General features: G+C 43.8%; 1 protein-coding gene across 2 annotated transcripts in view; it reads right to left on the bottom strand.

Moving 5' to 3' along the window:
- capn8.1.S (calpain 8 gene 1) overlaps window positions 1-12,344 on the bottom strand; it is a 29,774-nt gene extending 17,430 nt beyond the window's left edge. Inside the window, exons 1-2 of one of the 2 annotated variants that reach the window (XM_041564237.1) lie at window positions 12,042-12,344; window positions 3,341-3,410 (exon numbers count right to left, since the gene is read on the bottom strand). In XM_041564237.1, the coding sequence (XP_041420171.1) occupies window positions 3,341-3,410; window positions 12,042-12,278 (307 nt within the window). In that variant the 5' untranslated portion in view covers window positions 12,279-12,344. Of the gene's footprint in view, window positions 1-3,340; window positions 3,411-5,069; window positions 5,360-12,041 lie in introns of those variants that run through there. The other variant, XM_041564236.1, reaches the window with a different exon arrangement.
- Window positions 12,345-12,602: the final 258 nt, after the last annotated feature.

Here is a 12,602-nt window from a genome sequence, read left to right as displayed (position 1 = left end):
TTCCTTATTGAAATCATGTGTGCAGGGAATTGTGGGGTTTGGAGGATGCAAGCTGAGGACAGATGGCTGTTGATACAAAGTAACAGTAGTCAGCCAGCTCAGCAAAGTAGTCAGAGAAATCAACAGGAGAACAGGGGGCTGTATCTGACGATTCAGCACTAACAATGACCGATGTTCTGGTGCCTTCAAAGGCACCCAGTCAAAATTTTCCAACCAGCCTGATGGACAAGCCGATCGATATCCAAGTCTTCTGCTGATATTGGTCAGCTCGTCTCCCACCATACATGCACTGAAAATTCATTTTGTACAATATTATCGGTGCGTCTATGGCCACCGAAACCAGACATTAAAATGGCAAAATGTAAATAGCACTAAACACTGTGTTGTTTGCTCTGCTGAGGGCATGCACATGATCTCCTCCCAGTCCCCTTATCTCTATGATAAAATCACACAATACACTGAACCTCTGCCTAAAGTTACACCTTTATTCAACAAGAATGACTCCACCAATCTCAGTGTTTGGCTTGTGATTAGAGCACAACCCTTGTGCCGAATTCCACTCCACCTTCCATCCGGATGATTTATTTCAAAGTGTAAATTAAAAAAAAAACAAATCTGCAAAAGGACAATCTACTGAACACCCCTAATGTGCTGCTGTGGGTTCAGAATCTGACCTCTGCAGCAATGCTAACCATTAAAGGAACAGTAAAACCAAAAATGTTGTTAAGATATGTTTGTTATAAATCAGTTTTTTCCATAGACAGCCTGCAGTGTAGATTAGCAGTTTGAATGCATCTATGGTGGTGTCTACATTAAGTCTACATTCAGTGTCGGACTGGCCCGGCGGGACACCGGGAAAATACCCGGTGGGCCCCGACCCTTAATGGGCCCCCGCCGGGCCAGACACCTCTCCAGATATCTTTTAAAAAGTTTCCCTCCCGCACTCCCGCAGCGCCGATCAGCGCAGCGCCTTCTGCGCATGCGCCAGGCGCCTTCACGCTGGTGCGCCAAGCGGCGCCTTTGTGTGCGCGCGCTCAGCGCGTCGCAGTAGGGGTTGGGGGGCGGGTCGGAAGGGGCCCTGGACAGTAGTCCCGGTGGGCCCCGGGCCCCCCAGTCCGACCCTGTCTACATTACAGCCTTCTCTAGCAGTTATTACCCATCACTATATCCCCATTTCAGCACAAGAGCCACACATTATCCATCACTAAAGCTGCAGGAACACAGAACTCAAAGGTCACTTCCTACACAATAGCCTGTTATCAAGATAAGGTGCCCAGCAACTGCGTTATTCCCAGCTTCCTTGAAGAGGACATTGCATTTGCTCTGTGACATCCCTGGGATTCTCATTTTCCAGAAAAATCAACCCCAACCTTGACAGTCTACCCTCATAATTTAAGTCTTCCATCCCTCTAACCAGCTTAGTTGCACTTAGTCTCTGCGCTCTCTCCAGTTCATTATATATATATTATTTTTTAATTTATTTATTTATTTATTTTTTTAATATATATATTTTATATTTATTTTATATTTTATGTTATATACTCAAGTCATAGGCCTATGGCAGTCACAGCAGTTCATTGACACTTCCCTTAAATTTGAATGCCAACCTTACCTGGCCACTCAGGTATTCCAGTCCGGGTAGCCAATGGCGGGCACATAGTTGTGAGTATGTGTCACCAGTTTGTCCCTACTCCCTTTTTAATTTTCATGATAATGACCACTCATGAATTTAGCAAAATATATGTTGCTGTTCTTCATAGGGAAAAAAATGGCAGGCAGGAAAACAAATTGAGCCAGGCGGGGGGAAAAATAAAATTAATTTGTGCCTCTCCAACCCCTCTTTCACTAAAATAACTGTTTTTTATTCATGTCGATAGGACTGTGCACTTCAGAGTATATCAGTGTGGAAATTACAACTATGGACACAATGTGGGGGCAGATATGTTTATATACAGTATGTGTTCTTCAAGCATCTTTCCATATTCCTGATGATTTGGCCACTAGGGGGAGTGTTTTGGATGGGGAGTTTTTGGATGGGGCTCCCTGCTGTTTCCTTAAAAATAAATAAACCCAAATATCCTGCTTAATAAGGCTCACTGTGTAGGATAAGCTGTGCCAATGTGTTTTATTGTAATGGGAACTCTCTATATCAGGGGTCCCCAACCTTTTTTACCCATGAGCCACATTAAAAAATAAAAAGAGTTGAGGAGCAACACAGGCATGCATAAAGTTCCCGGGTGCCAAATAAGGACTGTGATTGGCTATTTGGTGGCCCCTATGTTGACTGGCAGCCTACAGGAGGTTCTGTTTGGCGGTACACCTGGTTTTTATGTAACTAAAGCCTGGAATTAGCCTGGAATTAAAAAATAAGCCCCTGCTTTTAGTCCACTATGTTGCTCGCGAGCTACTGGTTGGGGATCACTGCTCTTTATAAAGCCTTTCCCTCCCATAATAAACCCTGAGCACATTACAGGCTGCTTTTCCATTGAGCTAATATTGCCTTTATTTACTCACAGGCCTGATAAGGGGAAATGCTTTGTTCCCCAAATAAAAGCTTGTGTCTGAGAGATAAAAAATGAAAGAGAAACAATTTACTACCTATAGCAGAACCACACAATTCCCATATTGTACCACAGGTTCTGCAGGGAGTTCATCGGATCAAAGGTAAAGAAGCAGATTCTACAATATTGTTCGGGGGGGGGGGGATTGGGAATATTTGCACTTTGATGAGCGAGGTTGCTTAGCTGTTTAAAGGCAATGACACACATGGTGGCTTATTGGCTGCAGTAAATTGAACTTTCTTTGTTGACGACAAATATCAAAAATGCTTTTCATTGCAAGCAAGGGTTTCAACTTACACAGTATACTAGAATAGGACAACTTGACTATACCGCACATTCACAAGCCTATTCAAGGGAGCCCTGGGAAGGGAAAGATTGTTGTGCAGTGTTTCCTTTAAAACTTCCCAGGGCCGGTGCATTTTTGTCCAAAAAGGAGCACTGGCCCAGGGAAAAAACATTGTGAAATAATTCAAGGGGGGGGGTATCTAACATTATGGCACCCCCCCCCCAGTAATTTAACCTTTTCCTTATCCTTTAATAGTGACCAAGTCTGCAGTTTGTTGGCTTTTTGATGTGTGAGTATGGCTCAGCCAGACTAGGAAATCAGGTAAATCTTGGATGGCAAGGACTGTGCCGAGCGGTGCATGTGTTCCAGGCAAGTCTGGCTAATGAATAATAAAATAATATAAAACGGGCATTCTTTTTGCAGGGGGTTCCCTTGATTTGTCAGCTGTGCTTGCAGGTTCTGCATTGCCTTGACATTCATTGTTTGTACTTACCAAGGGCCCCTTGACGGATGTCTCCACGCGTTGCTCCATCCACAATGAACTGTGGGTTGGGGCAAATCTCCTGAAAGCAAAAATAAAAAGCAAATATGTGAACTTGAAATCAGTATACAGATATAATGTACAGTAATATTGCCTTGCACTGGTAAAACTGATGTTTGCTTCCAGTAGGTGGGCTAAAATGCCTAAAGACTGCCTGAACAGAGACGTGCCACTCAAAGCAGCTCTATAGCCATACATATATATTCTATCACCTCCAGTCCTGCCCTGCCCACATTACTACTAAAGCTTTTACTGGGGGTGTATAATAATTACATCCTAAATATACCTAGACAATATGGGGTAAGGACCCACCAATGAGATCTTTCCCCAGGGCCCATTATATGATTTCCCATTTAATATGCTATGTAAATAGTCACCCATCCCTTCCATTATCTACTGTACCTGTGTCTGTCACTAATTAGGGCCTGGGGTCGTGTGTGTATAACAGGCACTATAAACACATTTGCATAACAGAGAACAAAACACTAGGATAAAGCCAGACCGTCTCTGTATTAATAAAGGCACATGGGCTGTCTCTGCCCTCAGTCTGGGCACGTTACACCAGGTCTAGATTAGCCATTTTATTACAAGAACAAAGTAAGTAGCCAGAGGCAACAAGGGGAAAGAGCTTACAGCACATAGTTACAGCTACACACATGTCCCATCCGTCATTGTATCCACACAGTAAAGAAACATCACTCTTACCAGCTGTGCCCTTGTCTTTCATATTGTATATACCCATATACATATACACACATACATAAAGTATATAAACTCTACATACACATACCTATACCCACATACATATGAGCCATTCTATTCCAAAGCAATATGACTGCAAGCTCTGTGGGTCAGAGACCTCAGTGTCCTTGAATATTCCACACTTAGAGGGGATTTAAACCGCTCCAAAAATTGTTCTAAGCAGTTTTCAATATACATGTAGGGGCCCATTTACTTAGTTCGAGTGAAGGCATAGAGGAAAAATAGTTCGAATTTCGAATGGTCAAATATGGCTACTTCGACCATCGAATGGGCTACTTTGACCTTCGACTACGACCTTCAAATCCGAATCGAACGATTCAAACTAAAAATCGTTCGACTATTCGACTATTCGATAGTCGAAGTACTGTCTCTTTAAAAAATTCTTTGACCCCCTAGTTTGCCACCTAAAACCTACCGAGGCCAATGTTAGCCTATGGGGAAGGTCCCCATAGGCTTCCTAACAATTTTCTGATCGAAGGAATATCCTTCGATCGATCGATTAAAATCCTTCGATCTAACGTTTTTTCCTTTGATCGTTCGACCGTAGGAATATCGGTAAATCCTTCGACTTCGATATTCAAAGTCGAAGGATTTTACTTCGACGGTCGAATATCGAGGGTTAATTAACCCTTGACATTCGACCCTAGGTAAATGTGCCCCTTATTGTACTGTATAATAAAAGGTACAGCAATGTATACCCAGTAGCGCTATATAACATATACAACTATATTAATACCCTGGACTAAGGACAGCACTCCTAGGATTTAAAGAATTGGCAAACAAAAAATACAAATGCACAAAAATAAAGATTTATTAAAGCTATATCAATACATCTGATAAATCCACCCCAGCATATGTTGAATTAAACTTAAAAAGTCAGCCCTATTGCTATAGTTAACGTGATGGGGTATTTTCCTACCTCAGGTCTCTTCCATATAACTCCTTGGGTTTTAGGGGAGCCAGGTCCCAGTTCATTGTAACCCAGCGCAGATGGGCATGCCGGGAATTCTTCATCTTTAAACAGAGTGCCTGATGTCAAGCATTGTGCCCTCAGCTGCTCAAAGTCTTGATTTAAATATTTCACTGGATTCTTATTGGTACCGAGACCATCGGCCACAGCCCTGTTCTTGGCTAACCTTGCCACAACACTAGACATGATGCCCGAGTCCCAAAGCAGAGGGAGAGTAAGTGGTACAGAGAGGTGGGGAGGTTTAAATAAGAAGGCTGGGAGTGTATTATCCCTATGGGAGGGGACACCAAATCTGTCACCCTATTCACTCCAAAGCAAATATGTACAGTAGACAATGAGCTGTACAAGGAGAATCAGAAAGGAAAGGCAAAACTATTTTCTGATTAGAAATTTGCACGCACTGTGCTGTGCCCGCTCTGCCATTATTGTTATTTATACATTTGCTCAGCTATTGTTCTGACCATGAGAAATGAGTCCTGGACTCTTCTGTTATGGAGCTGTCCGCAGGCTGCACTGCTGTTTGGTATCATATTGTTACTCTATTTTGTTACCATGAACTGGAAGCACCATGTTCTGGAAGGGGTTTATGCTGGTCATAAAGGAGGGCTGCTTCAGGCCAAGTTCTCTGTTCTACTTTGTATATTCTACTCTTTACAAATATATAGGTGAGCTCCCAGCAGATCAGTTAGAATAAAGGAAGAGCTGCCACAGCCAAGACTGATTGGTCTCTGATCATGCTGCCCTGACTGTTTGATGGTATATATCCTGTACATGCCCTTACTGCCCAACCCTAAAAGCCTACCTCCCAACTGTCCCATTTTTCCGGAGAAAATCCCTATTTTGACAGCTTAACACACAGTCCTGGACAGTGCCGGATTTAAAATTGGTCCGCCCCTAGGCCGGAATGCGGTTCTGCACAAACCCCCCCCCCCCACAGACGCACACAAAGGATCGATGCATGCTTACCCCAACCTGCGCATGCGCTCCATCGCCCTCAGTGGCATAACTAGATATTACTGGGCCCCACAGCAAATTATTTTTCAAGCCCCCAAAATGTCTAGAGGTTGACCTGTTTTACCAGTATTTATTGGAATTTTATATGAATTAGGGCCTCATGGGGCCCCTATACCTCCTGGGCCACCCTGCAGCCGCTGGGTCTGCTTCCTCTGTAGATACGCCCCTGATCGCCCTCTACCGAAGGAAAGAGGAAAACACTGGGAACATAGAAATTTCTAAAGGTAGCACAGTCCCTGGTGCCGCGCTTTTAATGTGACAAGTGGGTGGCATGTTGCCCTTAAAATATTGCCACCCAAGGCCCGGTCCTTTGTGGCCTTGCCATAAATCTGGGCCTGGTCCCAGATTGTTACTGAAGTATCCCAACTTTCTCTTTGATCTTCTGCACTGAACAGCCAGACACAGATACAAAGTTTCTAAAACGTAATTGACTTTTGGCCGAGAGCCCAGACTACGTAGCAGGGGCACTTTGATACTTTTGTGACAATTTAAGATAAGCAGGTCTCTCGGGGAAACTGTGACTTGCAGCTTAATGGGCAATTAAACTTTATTAGCAAAACTGTAATAAGAGTTAAAGAGAGGAGAGAAAGATATCCCTTCCTAGTCACCTGAACAATAAGAACAAACGATAGGTCCCAGGTAACCCAAAATTGTATTTGAAAAAGTGAATGATGAAAAGTATGTAATGGATTAAAAAACCTTATATCATAGTACAATTGAATAATTCATTTTAATCTTATAATCACTTATAAGTTCAGTGACAACATGACATTATCGCCCTTTAACATTTTAATAATAATTAAATAAAGTTTAGATTTTAATTTTGGCGTGGTTATTCAATTTCTAAATAAGCATAATAGATATATAGAGGAGTATGAGAGACTAAATCCGCACTTCTCACGAGATTTGCAAGCAAAATGGACGAGAGTTGAATCTCCCAATGATCGCAATAATGTATATACGAAACGGAGCATTGCCCAATAATGCTATTACGCATGTCGTATGATTGCGACATGACGCGGGCGCAGTCTACAAAGATTATACGTATTTGGCATCCCTGACAGCACACACTGCCTATGAAAAAGCTATCGGCGAAACGCGCGTCGGCATCTATATTTTAAACAAACGGGTCATTTGAATATATCTGTGCATAGATCTGTTTTCCTTCTAAACCAAAACTTTAATAACACATAAAAACCACAGAAATGTGTTCAGACTTTCATATCCTGCCAAATTTTGTAAAATTAAGATGGTAATTAAGGGGTGGGGTCACAAAATGGGCGTGGTCAAGAAATGTAGTCGCACTCTGCGGGACAAATCTTTTTTTTTTATGTTGAGAGGTATGCTTAAAAGCAACCCTCATGACAGTATCCATAGGGAAGGACAACGCTGCCATATTTCTTTAGGCTAGGGTTGCCACCTGCCCAGTATTTTACTGGCCTGACCAGTAAAAATTATGCTTGATCCCAATGTTATTAATATGGAAACAATCGAAATATACAGGAAGGATGGTATTTTTTTTCCAAAAAAGGTGGCAACCCTACTTGTGGCTCCTGTGCCTTCTCTGTGGATAGAGATTGGGTTCCAATTTACTGGTGGCTCTTCCCAGTGATACACACAAGTATTTGGGGGCTGCATTTATGTTACTCCTTCACTTTCAATGGACAAATCATCTGGTACGATTTTAATGGAAGAAATAACAAAGTCACGGCGAGGGGCGCTAATAGAGGCTGAAACAAATCTACTTCACATTAAAAACAGTATAAGGTTTCCTGCAACAGAACGGTTTTGCATACTTCACGCTGCGCACATAGGGACCTATTTATCAAGTTGTGCTAACAGAAAGAAGGGTTTTTATTTCAAGGCACTGGGGTAAGGAAAATGCAGCCTCATGTAAATGGATATTCAATTCAGTCTTCGGAGGAAAGATTTAAGGAAAGGTTGAAGGACAGGTCCTTCCTCTGTGCACCCATCTCTGCCCCAGGACTGTTAAAAGCAAACTGTATCCAGGTTACAGGAACAAAATGGTACTTTCCCTTCATTATCTTATAAATGCAGAGTAAAATGTGTAAGATGAGCCTGCAGTCAGTATTCCCTCTAAGCTGCGTTCATACTCACACATACAGTACATGATACATCACCAATGCACAGACTCGTGGAGCGAATAACAAATAATTTGGGTGCTCACCAATATGGGCTAATATGCAGCCAGGGCTAAAGGTACAAAGCTATTTTCTCCATCCCTGGCTGCAGTGGGTGAGTGGCATCACCTTGGCTTTGTATGTGTAGCCCTGACACCTTGAACTTGTGCTTCATTCAGGGTACAGGGTTGCTACCAGGATTCAAGGACCCCAGTCCCTGTTGGGCACACCACACTCCATTCACACCAGTCCACTTGGACTGGGACCCTGATATGTCACCTGCCTTTTGCTTTTGATGGTGACTCTGCGGGTCCAGAACATAACACCTTAGCACAAGGGTCCCCAAACTTTTTTCAATCATGAGCCCCATTCAAATGAAAAAATAGTTGGAAAGCAATACACAATGAAAAAGTCCCTGGGGGGGGGGATATAAGGGCTGTGATTGGCTTCTTGATAGCTCCTATTTGGACTGGCAGCCTACAGGAGCCTCTACTTGGCAGTTCACCTGGTTTTTATGAAACTAAAACTTTTTAAATTGGAATTCTGGCTCTGCTAGTGCAATGCACTCCCCTACACCCACTCCGGCGTTGGAAATGGTATGCGCCAGGTGCGAGGGGGGGGGGAGTGGCAGAAGGAAGTCTGCCTCAGGGCAAGGAGGCAAGGAGCCCCAAAACACCCCTGATGATATTGAATCATCCTTCTGAGTCCTACCCAAAGGCATTGGGCTCCGTTTCCCAAGTATCCCAGGCACCGCCCGCGGACAGTTTGAGTGGGTGGGTCCCCCTTCACCAAAGCTAGTGAGGGCCCACCATCCCCAGCCCCCCGAAGGGGTTTGGGGTCGTTTGGACTCCCCTTCGCCGAAGCTAGGGGGAGTCCCGTCTGCCTAAGCTTCCCCCAGGGCGTGTCATGGCCTGGGGTCCAGCCAAAGGACTATGACACCCATCCAGGGTGCTCAAACCAAACACAAAAAGGTGCTGGAGTGTGCAGGTTCAATGCCATTGATTGCCTTTGGTAAGGATCCAGCTGGCGGCCGGAAAAAGAAATATACTTCCTGCCGCCCAATGGCCGGGGTAAAGGAAGTGAATCATGATTAGGCAAAGGTGCATGTGCATCTCCCCTGACTCAAAAGCAAATCAGGTGCCTCCCTCATGGGAGCACAGAAACCCAGCTTTCATCAAGCTTCCACTTGCCAGCCTAGTCCAGAGGACCAAGAGTTTCTCCGTTCTTCATATAGGATCATAAGAACAGATACTCCTCCTTGATCTTGCCAGCCAGAGGACCAAGAAAACTGAGAAGCCGCAGAAGTGGTGAGCATTGCTGGAGCAGAAAGGGAGCAGTACATGTATTATAAATAAAATTATTTCCTTTTATATATCATAAAGTGAATTGACAATGTTCAAAAACTATAATCGTGTCAATGTCTCATATACAAGTGTAATGTGCTAATTTTTAGATCACTCTGTGTATGTGACAAAAATAACTGATATTATATACTTCTGATGAAAAACATAAATCCCACATATATATTTCAGAGGTGTCATCTAGGTAATTATGGGTGAATTCTGAGTGAATGATCCTGAATACATGCACCACATAATTTTATGGAATTACTAATTAGCCCCTTAATCAGAAATATAATTATTTAACTTGTGGCTGGTATACTTGTTTTTGTCAGACAGTATTGGTGCAGCAGACATTTAATCACTAATACCCATTAACAGCCACACACAGACAATGACACAGCCTGGAGATAAATGACCAAATGGTATGTCCCAATATATTTGCTCATGTCCTGCTTCTCATTACCCAAGCTTACTACACTAGTTAGGGTAAGGACACACGAGGAGATTCAGGGAGATTTTGTCGCCTGGCTACTAATCTCCTTGTCTTTTGAGCAACTATCTCCCTGAACTGCCTCAGCGTTTTTCCTCATAGGCTACAATGAAAAGTTGCCTGCGCTAATGCACACAGGGCGATGCGTTTTCAATAGTTGCCTGAAATTGCCTCACTGAGGCAACTTTGGGCAACTATTGAAAACGCATCACCGTGTGTGCATTAACGCAGGCAACTTTTCATTGTAGCCTATGGGAAAAAACGCTGAGGCAGTTCAGGGAGATAGTTGCTCAAAAGACAAGGAGATTAGTAGCCAGGCGACAAAATCTCCCTGAATCTCCTCGTGTGTCCTTACCCTTAGGGTAGGGACACACTGGGCGATTTGGGGAGTTTTAGTCGCCTGGCGACTAATCGCCGCGACTTTTCTCCCCGAATGCCTCCCCTCGCTCTGCGCCTGGCTAAAATGAAAAATCGCCTGCGCTAATCACACGCGGCGATTCGTTTTCCGAAATCGCCCGAAGTTGCCTCACGAGGAAAGTAGGGCCTACTTTGTGAGCATAAGATTAACATCCTGTAAATTTACTGAGAGAACAAAGCAAGACTCCTAATCTTGTTTTCAATAAGTCTCCGTGTTAATTGCTCTCTCTGCTTCAGTACTATGTTCAGTTATAGATTTAGATAACAACAGAGACAATGGGATAATTGCAGCGTCTGTAGCAGGGGTCCCCAACCTTTTTCCCCCTTGAGCTACATTGAAATGTAAAAATTGTTGAAGAGTAATAAGAATGCAAAAAGTTCATGGGGTGCAAAGTAAGAGCTGTGATTGGCTGTTGGTAGCCTTTATGTGAACTGGCAGCCTACAGGAGGTTTTGCTGTGCATCTCTCCTACTATACCTGCTATCCCACAGTCACACTCCCTTCCCAGAGACTATTATCCCACTGTTACTATAGGCACCATCTCTCCCTACTATACCTGCTATCCCACAGTCACACTCCCTTCCCAGAGACTATTATCCCACTGTTACTATAGGCACCATCTCTCCCTACTATACCTGCTATCCCACAGTCACATTCCCTTCCCAGAGACTATTATCCCCACTGTTACTATAGACACCATCTCTCCCTACTATACCTGCTATCCCACAGTAACACTCCCTTCCCAGATACTATTATCCACTGTTACTATAGGCACCATCTCTCCCTACTATACCTGCTATCCCACAGTAACACTCCCTTCCCAGATACTATTATCCACTGTTACTATAGGCACCATCTCTCCCTACTATACCTGCTATCCCACAGTCACACTCCCTTCCCAGAGACTATTATCCCACTGTTACTATAGGCACCATTTCTCCCTACTATACCTGCTATCCCACAGTCACACTCCCTTCCCAGAGACTATTATCCACGGTTACTATAGACACCATCTCTCCCTACTATACCTGCTATCCCAAAGTCACACTCCCTTCCCAGAGACTATTATCCCACTGTTACTATAGGCACCATCTCTCCCTACTATACCTGCTATCCCACAGCCACACTCCCTTCCCAGACACTATTATCCCACTGTTACTATAGGCACCATCTCTCCCTACTATACCTGCTATCCCACAGTCACACTCCCTTCCCAGAGACTATTATCCCACTGTTACTATAGACACCATCTCTCCCTACTATACCTGCTATCCTACAGCAACAGTCCCTTCCCAGAGACTATTATCCCCATTGTTGCTATTGGCATAGTATCTCCCTACCATACCTACTACCCAAATTCTTGTGTCATTACCCCCATTACTACAAGATGTGCTGCTACACAATAATAAGTTTTATATTCTATGTGAGTTTCTACATACTTACAACAGCATTGTGTTGATCCTATGGCAGCCGTCACCCAAAAAACTATTCATTATGCAGAGTTATATGTTCTTACCTTGGGTCTCTTCCATATGATTCCACTGGTTTTGTATGAGCCTGGTCCTAGTTGATTGTAACCCAGTGCAGATGGGCACGCTGGGAATTCTTCATCTTTATATAGAGTACCGGATGCCAAGCATTGTGCCCTCAGCTTCTCAAAGTCTTGGTTCAAATATTTTACTGGGTCCCTCTTCATTCCACCACCATCAGCCAACATCTTGTCCTTGGCTATCACAGCAGCACTTCTCGACATGATGTCCCTGTTTGGTGTCCCAGTCTGTGCAAAGTCAGATTAGATGCACAGGGAAAGGTGAGTGGTTTAATAAGTGCAGATGGGGAGGAGAAGGGAGTTGCAGGGGGGAGGGGGCACCAAATCTGTCTCCATAATCACTCAAAAGTAAATATGTACAGTAGACAATGAACTGTACAAGGGGAGGCAGAAGGGAGGTCTAACCAGTTCCCTGCTAACAATTTACACACAATTTACACACCAGTGTAAGAGTAACCAGTGTAAGTGTAATAATGCGTCACACAATTGCACACTCGCTGCACCCTTTATACAGACACGTCACATACG

Source organism: Xenopus laevis, chromosome 5S (genome assembly GCF_017654675.1).
Source record: "Xenopus laevis strain J_2021 chromosome 5S, Xenopus_laevis_v10.1, whole genome shotgun sequence".
Taxonomy (NCBI): Eukaryota; Metazoa; Chordata; class Amphibia; order Anura; family Pipidae; genus Xenopus; species Xenopus laevis.
Note: the sequence above shows the minus strand (reverse complement) of the source record. Positions and strands in the feature narration are given on the sequence as shown.